The sequence below is a fragment of the Colossoma macropomum genome, unplaced genomic scaffold (genome assembly GCF_904425465.1).
Source record: "Colossoma macropomum unplaced genomic scaffold, Colossoma_macropomum, whole genome shotgun sequence".
Lineage (NCBI taxonomy): Eukaryota > Metazoa > Chordata > Actinopteri > Characiformes > Serrasalmidae > Colossoma > Colossoma macropomum.
Genome location: NW_023494800.1, coordinates 3140340 through 3158655, shown reverse-complemented (window position 1 = coordinate 3158655; position 18316 = coordinate 3140340). Strand labels below are relative to the sequence as shown.

The following is an 18316-nucleotide window of genomic DNA, read 5'->3' as shown; positions in this document are numbered from 1 at the left end:
TGAAACTGACATTAACAGCTGGTAAAGCTGTAGTTATTCAGAACCAATGTTCCATATTTTACTGATGTGTGATGTTTTTATTTGCTGTCTTTCACTGGACAAAAATAAATCTGTCATTGATTGACACACAGAGTCACATCAGTGTTTATATATATATTTTGATGTGTGTGTCTGTCTGTTGAGCTGTCTGTCTTATAGATGACAATATATAATGTAGTACTGTTGAAAAATGTATTTGTTACTTACAACATAGAATTATCTTGAATTAACTTTGTTTGCACTAATTAACCCCTTAACGAGTCATGCGCCCGCCAGTGGGCCGAAGGATTATCACACATTTCTATAGTCTAAGAAAAGGTCCTTTAGTTTGCACTGAAGTCTCTTTAGTTACTGAATAATAAGCCTTTGTATGAAATAAACCTGGAATGTTAAGAGGTTTATGCCACCCATGGGCTAAACTGTAAAACTGCACTTCCCATCATTTTGGGTTGGAATTGTACACAAACGATAGGAGCTAGAAACAAAGTTCAAGTGTTTGTTTGTAGCAGATATGAATATGTTGATTATATAAAAACATGATTGTTCCAACTGAAATACTGTTTAAATTATTTCACAAAAACCAAACTGTCTTAGGTTGTGGCCGCTCTCCCCTGTGTGATCTCAGATTCCTGAGAGTGTTCTGTAGAAATGAGTGCGCTGTTAGAGGAACAGTTACCTCTGCACAGTGGAGCGTTGGTTCTGATCTTGCTTACAGCATTAGACGCCTCACAGATGAGCTCTTCAGGAACGTCATTCTCAAACTGAATGTGAACAGTGAGTTCTTCTGATTCTGGTGATGATTCCATGCTCTGATTGGTTCCGTTAAACATCCAAGTCCAGAGGAAATGGACATCATCTCCGCTCTCCACGCTGCAGGTTACGGTGATGTTTCTATGCTCAGAACAGGGCCTCCAGACCCTGACCTCTGAGACAGGCTCTGTAGAACATCAGAGTCAGTTAGCGTTAAAAATAAAGATGTTCTGAGTGACACCATAGAAGAACCACTTATAGTTCGCTAAAGAATCAAATTTGCAAAAGAGATTTGTGAGTGTGACGAATATTTTACACGTTTATATAGATTCTCTACCAATTTAAGGGTTCTTCCTAGAACCTTTACATTTTGTCGTTGTTCTTTAACAATTTACAATAATGGTTCTTTCTAAAGAGCCATCTACCGAAAGCTATTTTAGGGAATCAAAAGTGGTTCTCCTATGGAATGCAAAGAACCCTTTTTGATTCTTTTATTTTTAGGAGTGACCTTGCAATGTCATTGTAAACACACAAACAAAAATGGTCATCTATTGGCATAAGTGGAACCACTTGTGGAACCACAGCATGTAGAACCCAAATATATAATAACTTGGCTAATAATGTAATGCAGCGTCTTTACCGATATTATTCTGATAACATAAAACTCTAAACCTTTACAACAAAAAGGTTGTTCAACAGTTCTTAACGGCAATGGACATTTACAGAACCATGGACTATAGAAGAACCGTTCGAATGCATTAATTATTATTTGAATTATTGAAAAATGAATTATTATGTAATTATTATGCATTATGCAATGATTAAATGGTTCTTCTCTATTATGGAACACTTGTTTTATATGTTTTTCAGTGAAATATTAAAAATGGTCATATGTAGTGCCAAAGGCTTCTTTTTGATTAGAACCATAGAACCTTTTTTGGTACTATACAGAACTCCTAAGAACATTATTATATTTTTCTGAGTTTATTAGTCTATATTTAGCCATTGACCTATGTTGGCCATTGACATTATGTTTTCATTCCGTATTTTTACAATATTCCATTCATAGATGCGTGGACATTAATTAATTAAATACTGGGAAATGTTCATATTTATTATTCTACACAGCTGCATTGAGACAACTGAAGTGAATTCAGTGCCATAAATATTAGGACAAAATTGTCTTACTTTGGAGGAATGATGATGATCAGATTCAACTGAAGACCAAACACTGATAAAATGAGATAACTGGAGGAAATCACTCTATAACAATCAATAAACTGACTACAGTGATAGCAGAGAAGATCTGATCTACAGTACATACCGAGGAAGGTGAGGTGGGTCTTTTCTTCAACAATATGAAGTCCTTTACTGTTATATATGATCACAGAGTAATTTCCTGAGTCTGTCTTTCTGCCATCATGAATTTGAAGTGTGCTGTTCTTAAACATGCTGTATTTTTCCTTATTCTGATGTGTTATGTGTCGTTTTTTGCTAATAAGCTGGCCGTTCAGTTTCCAGTGCACATCATCCATCTCTGAAGCTGATACATTTTGTCTCAGCTCCAGAAGAACCGTGGCTCCAACTCTGTACACTCTCTGCTCCATATCTTCTGTAGCAACTGAAATGATAAAGATTGATATTAAGTTAATACTTTGAAAACGTTCCGTTCCACCAGTGGAAGAAGGTAGATGTTTTTAAAAGCATACCATAATGTGAACCGAGCTGAAAGAGCAGAATCCACAGTGAAGCCCGTCTGCAGTATCTTAAAGGGATTAGTCCTCTTGCAGGAGTCATTGTCTGAGCTCGGCTTGTTGAGCTCTACTGTATCAGCATGGCTGCAGAAGAATGTAACGACCACAGCCACTACCACACTTCCTCCTCAGCACTGAAATAGACATGTTACCTTCTAAAGAGTTTAGTAGAAGATCAGAAACCACACAGAAAATGAAACTGTTCAGAAAAGAGAGCCTAATGCCGAGTATCAGATCATCACAACATTCACATAAGAAACATCACATACAGTTCATCTCACTGTTAAGATCACTAATAGAATGGGTCTCTCTGGAGCAGCTGCACATGAGTCTAAGGTCACCATGCCCATTGTCAAGCATGGGCTAGAGGGGTATAAAGCCCCCCAGCGTCGGGCTGTGGAGCAGTGGAACTGTGTTCTCAGGAGTGATGGAGCTCCATCCAATACCTTTGGGATGAGCTGGAGTGATCCAGAACTGACCATCCAACATCAGTACCTGGCCTCACTAATGCTCAGTCAAATCCTCACAGCAATGTTCAACATCTAGTGTAAAGCCTTCCCAGACGACTAGAGGCTGTTACTGCAGCAAAATGAAAGTGAAATTAGTTGCTGTATAATATTTAACATTGATTTAACTCACTCTGTGGATGGGTAACTATAATCAATATTGCTGGCTGAAACTGGCTGAAGTATCACTTTTAAACTTCCTGTTGGTAAATGCTTCCTTTACTGGCTGCTGTAAGTTTGACATGTGGTCCATAGGGCTGTTACAGGCGAACATGGACATCTCTTATTGTTTCTCAGTTTCTGTTCCATGCATCTTAACAGTTCTACCAGAGAGACTCCAGAGACAAACATGAAGGAAGAAAAATATTAATATATTAAAAATATAAGTTAAATATAAGTTATAAGTTTATAAGTTAAAGTCCTTGGTGCAGGCCCTGTCATCGGCCCAGGTCTTCAAACGTCTAGACCCTCACAGATCCTGCAGTAAAGGGATGGCAGGGGTGGAGCCTACCCCCTGGGCAACCGGGTGGGGACCATCTGGTGGCGGTGGGGAGGAAGGAAGGGTATGACAAAACCTCAGCATCTGAAAGCAGCAAAGCAGACGTGTAAATCGAGTGATTTTAAAGGGAGGTGGACACTTGTGATTGTTCAGAGTATTGAGCAACGTAGCACTGGGGTCCCCCTGGCAGAACTTGCGCTAAAGCTTTCATAACTAGTAAACAGAGACAGTATGCAAACCAACAGCAGCATGCAGCTGTGTAAAGTTGCCATGGTAATAACATGCTGTTAAAAACTGTTTTTCCTAAAATGTGTTTTGAACTTGCACTTATGTTTCTAAAAGTGTTCAGGTTTTGAACAAGTTCACCTGCACTTCAACTGCACTCCTAAAAAACAGGTTCCACAAAGCGTTCTTCAAGTGATGCTGTAGAAGAACCACTTTTGGTTCCCTAAAGAACCTCATTTGAGAATGAAATTTGCAAGTGTGTTGATGTATAAGATAATGCGAACATAGTTTATGTAATTTAATGTAATTTATACCTCCTAACACCGTTTGTGCTGTGCCCAATTGTCAAAGTCATTAAATGGTAATAGAGGCCGGGAATTTATTGCCATTATTAACCAAATCACATCAAACTTTACAGCGACTGCAGACTGTCCAAACCCAAAATATCCAGATAATAAACCAACAAAGATATTCCGTCCAAATTAGCTTGGGTTGCTTTTCTGCTGTAGCAGCAGAAGACTGAACTTTCCACAGGAGGATAATTGGACGCTATAGCAACAGTCTGTTTAGGTATATGAACTTCTATCGTACACTCTTAAAAGATGGTTCTTTTAAGGGATTTTAGTAGAGGGAATGGTTCTATTTAGAACCATTTGCACACTTAAATGGTTCTTTGAAATGGTTCTTCAGAATATGTTGTCTATGATTCTATATAGCACCAAAAATGTATATAACGTCTTTACAGAACCATGTACAACACATTCTCCATCAATCTATTTCACCATGCAAAGAATCATTTAAGCATGAAATGGTTCTACATACACTCATTGTGCTAAATAGAAATATTCAATTTAACTAAAGAACCCTTGAAGAACCATCTTTTTAAGAGTGTTGGCTAACTTTTCACAGAAGACTGATTGGATGCTATAACAACAGTCTGCTTAGGTGTATGACCTTCTATCATACACTCTTAAAAGATGGCTCTTCAAGGCTTCTTTAGTAGATGGAATGGTTCTATTTAGAACTGTGAGTTCTATATAGAATCTTTTACAAGCCTAAATAGTTCTTTAAATTGTTCTCCAAAATGTGTTGTATATGATACTGTATAGCACCAAAAAGGTTTTGTCTATTGTTACGATGTCAAGCTTGTAACAGTAGAAGAGTCTTATTTGGTGCTATATAGAACAAATAATTCAATAAGGTTCTATATAGAACCATATACAACACATTCTCCATCAATTTGAAGAATGATTTTACCATGCAAAAGTACCATTTAAGCATGAAATGGTTCTTTATGGGACTCATGGTTCTAAATAAAACTATCCAGTTTAACTAAAGAACCCCTGAAGAACCATATTTTTAAGAGTGTATACTGTTGCAGTGTCTGTCTTTCTGTTTATGAGCTGCAAGTTACCATTTTCTGGAAATTTCCTCAGTGGAGACACAGTAACACCCACTGCTCCACCTCTTGTAGAAAAAAGCAGAAGCAAAGGTTATTAATGATCCACAGGATCCATCAAAATCATTATTGTACAGCAGAAATGTTCTCCTGGTGATGAGAGCATCAAACTTGATGTGTAAAATGGGCCATCTATCTCTTTAACTAGGCCTCTCACTTATAACATCAATTACATGGTAATGATGCTTTGTAACAGTGTTATAAATGGAACAAGTTTGAGGCCCCTGATGTCAATACAATGTAATTTACTTCATATAAATGTGCTCATAAATACTCAGGCATTGCTGTATAAATACATTATTCAATGCATATGCATGTGTTATGCAGTCCGTATGCAGGCAGCATGCAAATAAAGTGTTTTTTAACAGCAGTTTACATAATGTGTACATCATGATTTGTACTCCATCAAACAACAGTAGTCATATATTTCCCATGTATAACACTTTTATAACACTTACCTGTGGTCACTAGTCAAAATTAGGGGTAAGGAACTGCATAGATATAAAAATACAAAAACAAAATATATAAAAACAACAAATTAAGTAAGTATTTCTCTCATAATTTCAGAATATTATAACAGAAACAGCTTCATACATGCACTCTCAGAAAAAAGGTAGTAAACTGCCACTGAGGCAGTGCCCCTCTTGTCACTGGGGTGGTTCCTACAAGGGTCCATCTCCAGTACCTTTAGTCAGGGAACATAACTGAACCATAATCCACTGAAATGATATGTTCTAAGCTGTACTGACTCCACACACCCCGTCTCGTCTCCATGCTTTTATTTTACTGTTCTGTTTTAAAACATTCGGTTATGAAAAGGTACAAATACGAACTTTTCACCTGGAAAAACTTATTTAAGGTTCACAATCAGACCTTAAAACCACTGTTGTACCTTTGAGGGAACATTTACATTGTTTGTACCTTGATGAATGGAAAATGTACCTCCACAGAATATAACAGTGCACACCAGTATTGCTTTTTAAATGTTATTCAGTGCTTATGTGTGTGTTATAAAGGACCTATGTATTTTGCCTTCAAATGCAAGTATTAAGCAATGTGGTCTTCGCTGTGCTCTACTTTCAGATCTGCTGTAAAGGTTCTTTTCATGCTCAGGTTTTTGTAATGACATCGTCTATGAAGCTCTAACCGCACAGGCTCCATGCTGGCTATTAAAGTGCATTATCTGTAGCCACACAGGAAGTGGCCACTGCTTCAGCTCTAATGGTTCTCACAGTGAGTTACATGGGGCACTGCTGGGTTTCTCAACATACTGATGGTCTATTTATCTTAAACGTTGAAGAAGAACAAAGACATTAAATGGGGAACTAACAGAGGATTCGGGAACCACCCACTGAAGGATTCTTTGGGGAACCAAAAGTCTTTATTCTATGGTATTGCTGCAAAGAACCCTTTTTAGAACCTTGATTGAGAAACTAGGACAGATGTAAGTTAGAAAGTAAATGGATTTACCACACTGTGAAAACTGATGCGATAAAAATAACCCAAGCTGGGTCAATCTGGCAACCCAGTGGTGCCAATGAACAAATGTGGGTTGTGTTAATGGTTTGAACTATTTTGCAGGAGGGGCTAGTTTAAACATGCAAGCAGGCCTTTGACCTCCTTCTCTTTCAAAGAAAAGAATAGTTTAACATTTGTCATCCACAGTAAAATCTGCTGTAAGTAAATAAATGACTTGAAGCTGATTATTTTAGACTTCTGGAAACCAAGAACAACAGCGCCTCCAAAAGGTCACAAGAATACTGCCAAGATGGGTCTGATTTACATTTAGCCAGCGCAGTCCCAAGAGAAGTGGGCCAGCCCAGCCAGCAGTCAATTATATATGCACAGTGCTGTGTAAAAGTATTTACCCCCTCCTGATTGCCTCTCTTTTTGCATATTTGTCATTAAAAGGCTTCAGATCAAATTGTATTGTTACTTCAAAATGTAAAATAGGATAAGGAGAACATGAGGAAACAAAAAAACATTTTTTAAATGATTATTTCATTTATTTTCATTTATTTAAAACCACCTATATCACCCATGGGAATGTACTGGTTTACTGGAAATTAACTGGTTGTGCAGCAACATTGGCCACCAAATGTTTCCCATGACTGGAGATCAGTCCTTCAGTCAAAGTAGAGGAATTTCACCCCTTTTTTCTTTGCAGAATTGACTTTATTTAGCCACACTGGAGGACTTTCAAGCATGAACTGCCCATTTGACCATTTAAGATCCTGCTACAGCAGCTAAAAAGGGTTCAAGTCCACACACATACATTATAAATAATGGCAATATATATGGAATGAACCTTGATATCTATGGAATGAAAGTCACTGTTGAAGGGTTGAGGATGGCTAACAAAAACTGTGCATCACTAAATGGGTATTAACAAACTCCAGGTGGAGCTTAAAGGATGGGAATTCTGATAAAGTGACCAGTATATATAAACAGTGATCCCTTGGACAGAGTGATCTGAGAGTGGCTGATATATGAAGTGAAGCTACAGATGGGTGGATCTTCAATATATACATAATTTGACACTGTGCAGAAGAAGAGTGAGATAAGGCCATAATTTATGTTTGAAAAATGCTCTTTTATTGAGAGCAAGGGAAATTTGAGGTAGGTCACTCCAAGCCCTACTGTTTCTTCTGATGGTCACCAAACACAGACGCACTCTAACTAACCCTGAGCTGGGTATAAAATAACACAATAAACACATACACACACTGTAACTAAACAACAACATAACAACATTAAATAACAACGGAAAACAGTGGATTTCATTCAATATATATCAAAGTTCATTATAGTTCATTATACATTATGAGTATATATATATATATATATATATATATATTGATTTAAGAGCAAGTATTTCTTTATTACACAGCTCTGTATACATATATTATGGCATATATTATGGCCATATATATATATATATATATATATATATATATATATATATATATATATATATATATATATATATATATATATAGAGCAAGGTTCATTCCAAATTTATTTATTATAAATTTATTTTGTCTATTGAATTCAATTTCACTATCCACACCCAGACATGATTACTGACAGACCTGCTGATCTAAACACCACTTCAGTAGAACCTATCTGGCCATGTAGAAGGTCTTAAAAAGCAACAAATGATGCCACATTGTAAAGAGATTAAAATACAGACGCAAAACAAAGTCATTGAAATCTAATAGTCTGAAAAGGGTTACAAAGCCATTGCTGAGGCTCTGGGACTCACACTGAGAGTCATTATCCACAAAGAACGCATAAACAACTCATCCAGGAGGTCACAAAAGAATCCAGACAAACTTTTAAAGAACTGCAGGCCTCACTTGCCTCAGTTAAGGTCATTGTACACAATTCCACAATAAGAAAAACGCTGGACAAAAATGATATCCATGCAAGGGCGCAAAGCACTGATGACCAAAAAGAACACAAAGGCTCGTCTTGCATTTGCCAAAAACATCTAGATGACCCCCAAGACTTTTGGGGTGATGTTCTTTGGACTGATGAGTCAAAAAAGGAACTTTTGGAAGACGAGTCCTGTTACAACTGGGGATCTAACAAAGAATTCAGGAATCATCCATTAAAGGATTCTTTAGGGAACCAAAACTTCTTCTTCTGTGGCACTGCTCCAATCACATGGCTAGCACTGCATTCCTCCATAAGAACATCATACCAACAGTCAAAACATAGCGGTGGTACTGTGATGGTTAGCCTTGGACATCATGTATCAAAGAAATATGACATATCTTGTGGTGTTGCACAAGGAAGCTGTCTTGGTCCCTTTCTTTTCTCGTAATATCATCAGAGACCACAATATCAATTTTCATAGCTAGGCTGATGATACTCAGTTATACATTTCCATCAGGCTTAATGACACACACGTCATAGGCCCCTGACTACCTGCCTGTCCACAATCAATCATTGAATGAGAAATAACTTTCTAAAATTGAGCGAAGATAAGAAAATACTCTTAGTCGGCCCTTAATCAAAAAACTGATAATGCTTCATTTTGTTCATTTAATTATTTTATATATTCTTTTAATTTATTCTTTTTATTTTAACCATTTTTGTTTTAAAAATTATGATTCCTTGTTTAAATGGCTTTATTCTTTTATTTATATGACCCTTCTGGTCTTGCACATTCTGTGCCCCTTTTCTATTATTACTTTTATTTGTTGGAATGAACATGCAAAGGAACTCGCCGCCAGTGCAGGCAGTTCACCTCCAACCATACACTCTAACAGAAGGCACCCAGACCCACTAACCAGGCCCACATCCTGGCACATCAGAGCACCTATAACACAAATACGTTTCTCACAGCCCACAATAACAGTTTACATGATTTAAGTCTCTCACCGCTGCCACGACAGTACCCATGGTGCTCCATATGGCCCACGAGCCAGTAGCAGGATGCAACAATACTATATGGAGATAATTAACACTAATTAACCCTCTGGTGTCTGAGGTCATGTTCTTGATTTGTTCATATCTTCTGAAATTCTCCTTTAAAGCTCTTCATATAACATGATCCTCATGTGTTTCATATCAAAATGCTCCGTTATCTTCATCAATACTTTCCAAAACCGCTGCAGCAGCTTCAGCAGCTGTAAACTCTCTGCACGCCATTTCACATGAATCTCCGATTTGGACTGAATGAAGAATGTAGGGTTTCCGGCGTGATGGTCAGTGCTTAGTGATATCCTGAGTGTCCATGACGTGTATCTCAGCCCCTCTTCATAGGCTCATAACTCCAGATGTGAGTCTCGTATGATCTCGTGATAAGATGGAATGGAAAGGGCGACTCTACAGATTCAGGAAAGGTTTGAAATGGATTTCTGAGCTGGATCATCACAAAGATACAGAAACAGATATAGAACCATTGGGCAAGTTCATGGACTCCAGAGGGTTAAACTGCATTTTCTTTTACTGACTTTTAGAAGGTTTACCTTACATCTGTAAAATGTTTGAATGGAAACACAGCAGCACAGGTGTGCACATGACATAATTCCATTGCCAAATTCACAGAATGGATGACCAGCTAGATGCTTGATGCTTGGTTCCATAGAGTTAATAGATTCCAGTGGCCAAAAAAAACCTTTCAGGTTCTGTACAAGAGTCCTTGTCATTTCTGAGAAATAAGTTGCACTCAAATTTTCTCTGTGTATTATTTTTATTCGCTTCAATGCCTCACCAGTGATGAAACTCCATCATACTCTGGTGTTCATCTGCAAATATTAAAAAAACTGCATAATACTTTAATACATGCTTATAAAAGTGAATAAAAGGGTATAAACTGAGTCACCAATGTGCTTAAGAACATTTAGATTAAAAGCTGAATAAAAAGCCAGTCAAGCCAAGTCAAAGTTTACTTATATAGCGCTTTTTACAACAGGCATTATTGCAAAGCAGCTTTACAGACAAATCCAGGTCTGAGCCCCCATAAGCCAATGGTGACAGTGGCACCAAAAACTCACTAAAGCCTTTTTAACATCAGCACAGTGCAACATTAGCATTTGCAGACAAAGATAACAAAATGAGCACTTTAACAGTCTGAGTAAGCTCTGCGTTAAAGGCTTTGAGCTCTGCCGCCCTGGTTATATTCTGTAGGCCTTAGTTTCAGTGTCTAATCACGACTGAAGATGTGCTGAAGGTCTGGTTGCAGGTGTCTCTTTGTCTTTCAGGCTACTGGTCACCACTGCTGCCCATTTTGACCTCTGCATATGTCACCATCATCTCCTGCATTTCACTCCATTCCTTCTTCTCCCCTTTATTTTCAAACACAATTTCAGAGTACATAGCCTGGTCACTGAGGAAAGACTCTAGAAACAGAAAAAAAGAAAAAAAAAACTGAATATATAGCTGAATTAGGCTGTGTGAACTCTCTGTAGTTGCTGTACAGATGCTAAGATAACTGTTAAGCTATTTAGCAAAACTGACAAGTACAAAAGCATTAGGGATATTGCTTGAAATTATGGTTAACAGCTTAAATGCCCAGGGTCCACCAGGGTCCGCCAGGGTCTGCCGGCAGTTTTATTAAACACTTCTATAACCAAAAAATAGCTCAGCAAGTTTGCATTGAAGTCCCTGTAGTTACTAAATAGTAAGTCTTGTAATCAGCCTGGGATTTTAAGGGGTTAAAAAACTGCCTTCCAAGGAAAATGTCAGGTTTATACCAGGTCATTCCCCTCCTTGCATACAGAGGTCACTCTCATCTCAACACTGAGTCAATGACCTACTCACCAGGTACTAGCCCACCACAATCAGTGGGCTTTATATAGACCTGTTTTTTGTTTGCTCCTTGCAAAGTCTTTTTATCTTGGCCCTTTCTATCTTCTGTTTCTTTTGTCAAGTATTACGTTAATCTGTGTTTGGTATTTTCTTGCTTTTTGTGTTCCTCATGTTCTACCACCATTATTTTCTTGGATTGTTAGTGTTTGGATTTTGGGTTAAACTCCATTGTGGAGTATTTCCCAATGATATTGAGACCTGAGAATTAAACCTGCACTTGGATTCTACTACTTTGTGTGAGTGTAAGTGTGACACAAAATCAGTGGTGGACAGTAATGAAGTAAATGTAGTTCGTTACTGTATTTAAGTAGTTTTTTCATTTATCTGTATTTTACTGAAGTTTTTCCATTTTGGGCGACTTTTTACTTTCACTCCACTACATTTCAAAGTCAAATATCTCACTTTTTACTCCACTACATTATGAGAAATCTGTCGTTCCTTTTGGTTTATGTGTGTATAAAAACGTAACATGTCAAAACGAAAGAAGCGTGAAGCAAAAACACCAATCAGGGCACAGCGGTCACTTTGTTTAGAGCTTGTTTTGACCTGTTGGTCATACCGACCCAGTGCAATCATACCGTTCAACGTCAGTGTAGCAGCATAAAATTTTGGGAGAGTCTATTCAACATAAATGATGAATTAACCTAACTTTGTGTAAATAGACCACAATATAGAAATATGTACTCATATGCAGTTGTGACGTGTCTTTTTTCTGAATTTACCCAAACACATTTCATTTTATAGTAAATTAGTTTTGGCTAGTTTATGTTTATGAACAGAGACCTACAGATGCAGTTTAGTAAAGGAAACTCATTTGTGAATCTGAGTTTAAAGTTTTTATTAAACTTAAACTTGTAACTAAGTTGCAAATAAATCTTAAACTGAAACTTTGCTTGTTTGTAAAAAGTGATTTCAGAGCCACTCAGTTCTACCTGATGGAAACTGTTTGCCTTCAGTGTTTTGCGCTTATGATAATTTTAACAGACATCAGCGTCACTAATTACTGACATTCTATTAAAAGACTGGTTTACCAAGAGAGACACTGGAGTATTTTCACCTAAAATTAGTTAATGAAGCAAGAATCTTGTTACAAAAATGATAATAGGACATTAAAGTCTTAATTAATCTTTTAGTACTTTTACTTTCGATACTTAAGTACAATTGAAGGCAAATACTTCTGTACTTTTACTCAAGTGGAGGTCTAAAGGGAGGAACTTCTACTTTTACTGGAGTAATATTTTACCTTGTATCTCTACTTTAACTCAAGTACATGGTTTGTGTACTTCGTCCACCGCTGCACAAAATCACATTTAGCAATTGTGTTTGATATTTATGCAAAGTTACGATTATAAATACTTATATAAACAACTACTTCCTTTATAGCAGCGCTCTCAATTCCTTTCCCAGTCATGTCTAGAAGAGTGTGTGTTCAGCCTAAATGGCCAGGACCCAAAGTCTTATTACACACGTCTATACCCTTAGAATAACTCGGCCAATTTACATTGAAGTCCCTGTAGTTACTGAATAATAAGCATATAGTATAGGAAGCATTATATATAAGCAAATTAGTATGTAATAAGACTGGAGTTTTAAGAGTTTTGTAATATTATAGTGCAGCATTATACACTCAACCTCATCAGCTTAAAATACCTCTCAACTTTATATTTTTTTCATGCTTTCCTTCATTTTTGTTGTCTCACTACAATACCCAGCATGCATTACACAAATACATCACATAATCATTTCTGTTGTATTTGCCAACTAGCAGGAAAAAGCACTGAAAACTAAAGGGGACTTTAGTCTTTAAACTTAATAATCTCACTCCAGTTCCTACTGCAGCACCTGAGGCGAAAGAACAGAACTACTGCAACATTTAAGGTGGAATGGAAAATTTGAATAAGAAGCTAACAAATAAGAAGCCAATTCCACCAAAATGTGCAAGGAAAGTTTGGAATGATTTACACATGCAGTTAGCACCATGCTAACTGGAAGGGTATAATCTTCCATTACATGTTAGCTACATTAGCTCCAACGCACCAGCGCTAAAATTAAAGAATCAAACGTCAGACACCAAACATCTCTTGGCTGATCAATTGCATATTAAGGGAAACTAAATAACATTTTTAACCAGGCTGTTGCTTTTAAAGCGAACATTAAAGTAGACAAACTGTGAACTGACCAGGTGATTGAGCTCTCGTGATCTGGCGATAGCACAATGCTGCAGTGGGGGTCACTAACACGATCAGTGCTCCAAAGGCCAGTAGTAAAACTCTGTAATTCACTACAAAAGGAAATTCAAGATTAATTGAGACCTGAAAGTTGTTGTGATGTCAAAACAGAGTAGACACTTGCAGATAAAAGTAAAACTCAGTTGGGCTTTACTTGAAAGTTCAGGGCTAAAAGAATAGACAAAGTCAGAGCAGACAAAGGTCAAAACCAGAGAGCAAGGCAAACAGAACATAGAGAGCATCAAGGGGAAATCCAGAAAACAGTCCAGGGTCAAAATCTAGAGAGAAACAGAGTACAGCAACCCAGCAGCAAGGGCAAACATGAAAAGACTAGTTAAGGTGATTCGAAAAACAGGGTATACTGAAGTAGGCTTACGGACTGGAAAACATTCGGTTGGTAATGCATCGGAAAGCGCTAAACTAAAGCCCAGGTTTATATACTATATAATATTTATATACTATACTATATATTTATATCTAACAAATGAAAAGAAATGGAAAACAGATCTGTGAGCTCAAAACTCTAGTGACATGAAACTTTGGAATGAGATTCGATCGAACAAAGATGAAGATGCTGTCAGGTGATTCCCTATTGTCTCATGGGAAATGGAGTTCTTATCATAGTCCATATACTCAAGTGAGCCTGCAGGAGAGAGTGAATGAGTTGAGAAGGTGTCTTCAGTAGGATACATAACAAAAATGTACAAATGTTTATAAATGGCAGGTCATAAAGCGGTTGATGAGCATTCTCATATTTAGAGCTGATGTAAATTGTGTTTTACTGTATATTTACAACACAAACATTCATTAATGAATGATAAGTTAAGTGTTGGCTCTGTGTAATAAGTGAAATAAGTGTTTAGGGCCCTGCGGCCAGAAGGGGAGCCCCTAGCAACTTTTGTGACCACAACATACACACACATACACAAACTCACAACTATACATCAACACCAACAACCACTAACGCACACTCCACACTCACAAACACACAAAACACACATCATCCACACCTATACAAACATACACACACACACATAAGCCACAGCAACACACCCAAACATGCATGCCTCATCCACACTCACACACACATAAACCACACCCACCCCCACACATGTAATCCACCCCCACTCACACACAAATGAAGTGACGCAGTGGCATGCTAATGTTACTATTCAGCCTAAAAGTCTTTTTTTTAATTGACAGCAAAGTTATTTGGAACCTTTTCATGTAGCGCAAAAAAGGGTTCTTTTATTGGTAGAAGCTTGACACTGTAATAATATCAGAACATGTACACGATATTCTCCATCAATTTGCAGAACCATTTCACCAACAAAGAACCATTTATCATGAAATGGTTCTATACAAATATCAAACAATTTATATGAGAAGTTTCAGTCAGGTTTTCGTTCTAACCATAGTACAGAGACAGCATTGATTCGCGTTATGAATGACCTCAAGATCAGCGCTGATGCACAACAGATCTTAGATCTTAGTGAAGCTTTTGATACCGTTGACCTCAAGATTTTAATCCAGCATCATGAATGCTGGGTTGGCCTCTCAGGTACAGTTTTAGAATGGTTTAAATCATATTTAGGAAATAGGCAGTTCATGGTTTCACTTGAAAACTGCCTAAATAGACAGAAAAGTGAATAAAATGAAATAAACAAAAACAAGATTTTTCTGCTGATTATGTTACTACTAATAATAATAAGATTAAAATCCTGGGTCTTCTTCTGGTTCAAGGGACTCAAATGACTCCTTATACCACTTATAGCCAAAACAAGCCCTGTTCATGAACATATGTGATCCCAGACAAAATCCTAAAAAGAAATGAGTGAGCGGCTGAGTAATTAAAGGAAGGAAGGAAGTTACCTCCGCATGCTAGAGCTTCAGTTCTGATCTTGCTTACAGCATTAGACGCCTCACAGATGAGCTCTTCAGGAACGTCATTCTCAAACTGAATGTGAACAGTGAGTTCTTCTGATTCTGGTGATGATTCCATGCTCTGATTGGTTCCGTTAAACATCCAAGTCCAGAGGAACTGGACATCATCTCCGCTCTCCACCCTGCAGGTTACGGTGATGTTACTTTCTTCAAGACAGGACCTCCAAACCCTGACCTCTGAGACAGGCTCTGTAGAACATCAGAGTCAGTTAGCGAAAATCGAAATATGTAAAAACATCTAAAAATGTTTAAATCTTTTGTGGAGCTCAAACGGCCTCCTCAATCAGGAAAGCTCGTCCCAGCAAGCAGTTGAACCAACAACACACTTAGTGGATATTAAACAACAACACTACTGATCAGCACCCAGTGGAGAATAAACCACCACATTACTGATCAGCACCCAGTGGACAATAAACTACCACACTACTAATAAGCACCCAGTGGAGAATAATCCACCATACTACTGATCAGCACCAAGTGGAAAATAAACCACCACACTACTGATCAGTGCCCAGTGGAGAATAAACCACTACACTACTGATCAGCACCCAGTGGAGAAAAAAGTCACCATGCTACTGATCAGCGCCCAGTCGAGCATAAACCATCACACTACTGATCAGCACCAAGTGGAGAACAAACCACCACAGTACTGATCAGCGCCCAGTGGAGAACAAACCACCACACTACTGATCAGGACTGAGTGGAAAATAAACCACCACACTACTGATCAATGTCCAGTGGAAAATAAACCACCACACTACTGATCAGCACCCAGTGGAAAATAAACGACCACACTTCTGATCAGCACCCAGTGGAGAATAAACCACCACATTACTGATCAGCACCCAGTGGAGAATAAACCACAACACTGCTAATCAGCACCCAGTGGACAATAAACCACCACACTACTGATCAGCACCCAGTGGAAAATAAACGACCACACTTCTGATCAGGACTCAGTGGAGAAAAAACCACCACACTTCTATTAGGCACTCAGTGGAGAATAAACCACGTCACTACCAATCGTCACCCAGTGGAGAATAAACCACCACTTTAGTGATCACAGGACGCTGTTGCCTGGATATTTTTGGTTGGTGGACTATTCTCAGTCCAGCAGTGACACTGAGGTGTTTAAAAACTCCAGCAGCACTGCTGTTTCTGATCTACTCAGACTGGTGCAACACACACTAACACACCACCACTACGGCAATGTCACCGCAGTGCTGAGAATGACCCCCCCCCCTCCAAACACTACCTGTTCTTTGGTGGTCCTGTCGTGGTCATGCCCATTGAAGAACAGGGTGAAAGGTGGCTAACAAAGTATGCAGAGCAACAGATGGACTACGGTCTGTAACTGTAGAACTACAACAATGTTCCTACAAAGTAAGTGGAGAAGTGAGTGTAGAAACAAGGAGGTAGTTTAATGAGGTGACTAGTCGGTGTATATTTGCTAGCAGAATATGATATGTCCTCATTACTTATCTAATTCATGGGGTTCACCTAGCTTTTTGCAAAGCTTAAAGTCAGATAAGCAAAGCTCATAGTCAGAAAGAAGAAGCCACATCAGATAGAGATGGAATAGAAGATTAGCCCGGTTCATGTACTGCAGTATAAGTAAACATATAAGAACATGCATCATAAGAATAACATTGTGTTTTTGCACCATGGGGTTGAATACTTCCAGTCTTAGCTGAGCTAGCTCACAAACTGCTATCCATTTCTGTGTTTTTCACACTAAACACTCTTTTCTTCACTGTCTACTATTTTCTATCATAACATACACTAACTAATAGTTATATTTGTCTCAATAATGCATTATAAGGCTGGACTCAGCCACTGCATTTGCCTCATCATGGTAAAAAGTACCATGTTTTATGTACACACAGTAGCATAACTGCTGATTTTTTGTCCGTGCAGTGTGCAGCCTGCACAGGGACAAGCATGAATGTAATGCTGACGAATATCCTGCATGGTCATTTCTTATAGATGTTATAAAAAGTGGTATCTGCAGTGAGGTATGTGAAAGATTTTACACAGATGACACTTTCAGAAAGTTGTAGGGACATTAGCAGGTATTTTAAAAAGTGCCGGGGTCAAAATCAAGCATTTCAAAAAGCGGTGGTCATAAATGTTGGACAAAAATTCCTTTCATTGGTGGTGTGATGTTAATCAGATACAATAAGACACCAAAAAGAGAAACAAACTGTGTTAAATGTAGAGAAGATCTGATCTACAGTACATACCGAGGAAGGTGAGGTGGGTCTTTTCTTCAACAATATGAAGTCCTTTACTGTTATATATGATCACAGAGTAATTTCCCGAGTCTGTCTTTCTGCCATCATGAATTTGAAGTCTGCTGTTCTTAAACATGCTGTATTTTTCCTTATTCTGATGTGTTATGTGTCGTTTTTTGCTAATAAGCTGGCCGTTCCATCTCCAGTGCACATCATCCATCTCTGAAGCGGATACATTTTGTCTCAGCTCCAGAAGAACCGTGGCTCCAACTCTGTACACTCTCTGCTCCATATCTTCTGTAGCAACTGAAACGATTGAGTTTGATATGAAGTTAACACTTGAATTCTTGAATGAAA

At 38.0% G+C, this 18316-nt stretch overlaps 1 protein-coding gene across 1 annotated transcript in view; it reads right to left on the bottom strand.

Annotated features, from left to right (window-relative positions):
* The window catches only part of LOC118820472 (T-cell surface antigen CD2-like), a 28460-nt gene extending 10371 nt beyond the window's left edge, over positions 1 to 18089 (bottom strand). Inside the window, exons 1-4 of the mRNA XM_036588830.1 lie at positions 17969 to 18089; positions 15654 to 15914; positions 2114 to 2410; positions 716 to 976 (exon numbers count right to left, since the gene is read on the bottom strand). Of these exons, the coding sequence (XP_036444723.1) occupies positions 716 to 976; positions 2114 to 2410; positions 15654 to 15807 (712 nt within the window). The 5' untranslated portion in view covers positions 15808 to 15914; positions 17969 to 18089. The remainder of the gene's footprint in view (positions 1 to 715; positions 977 to 2113; positions 2411 to 15653; positions 15915 to 17968) is intronic.
* Positions 18090 to 18316: the final 227 nt, after the last annotated feature.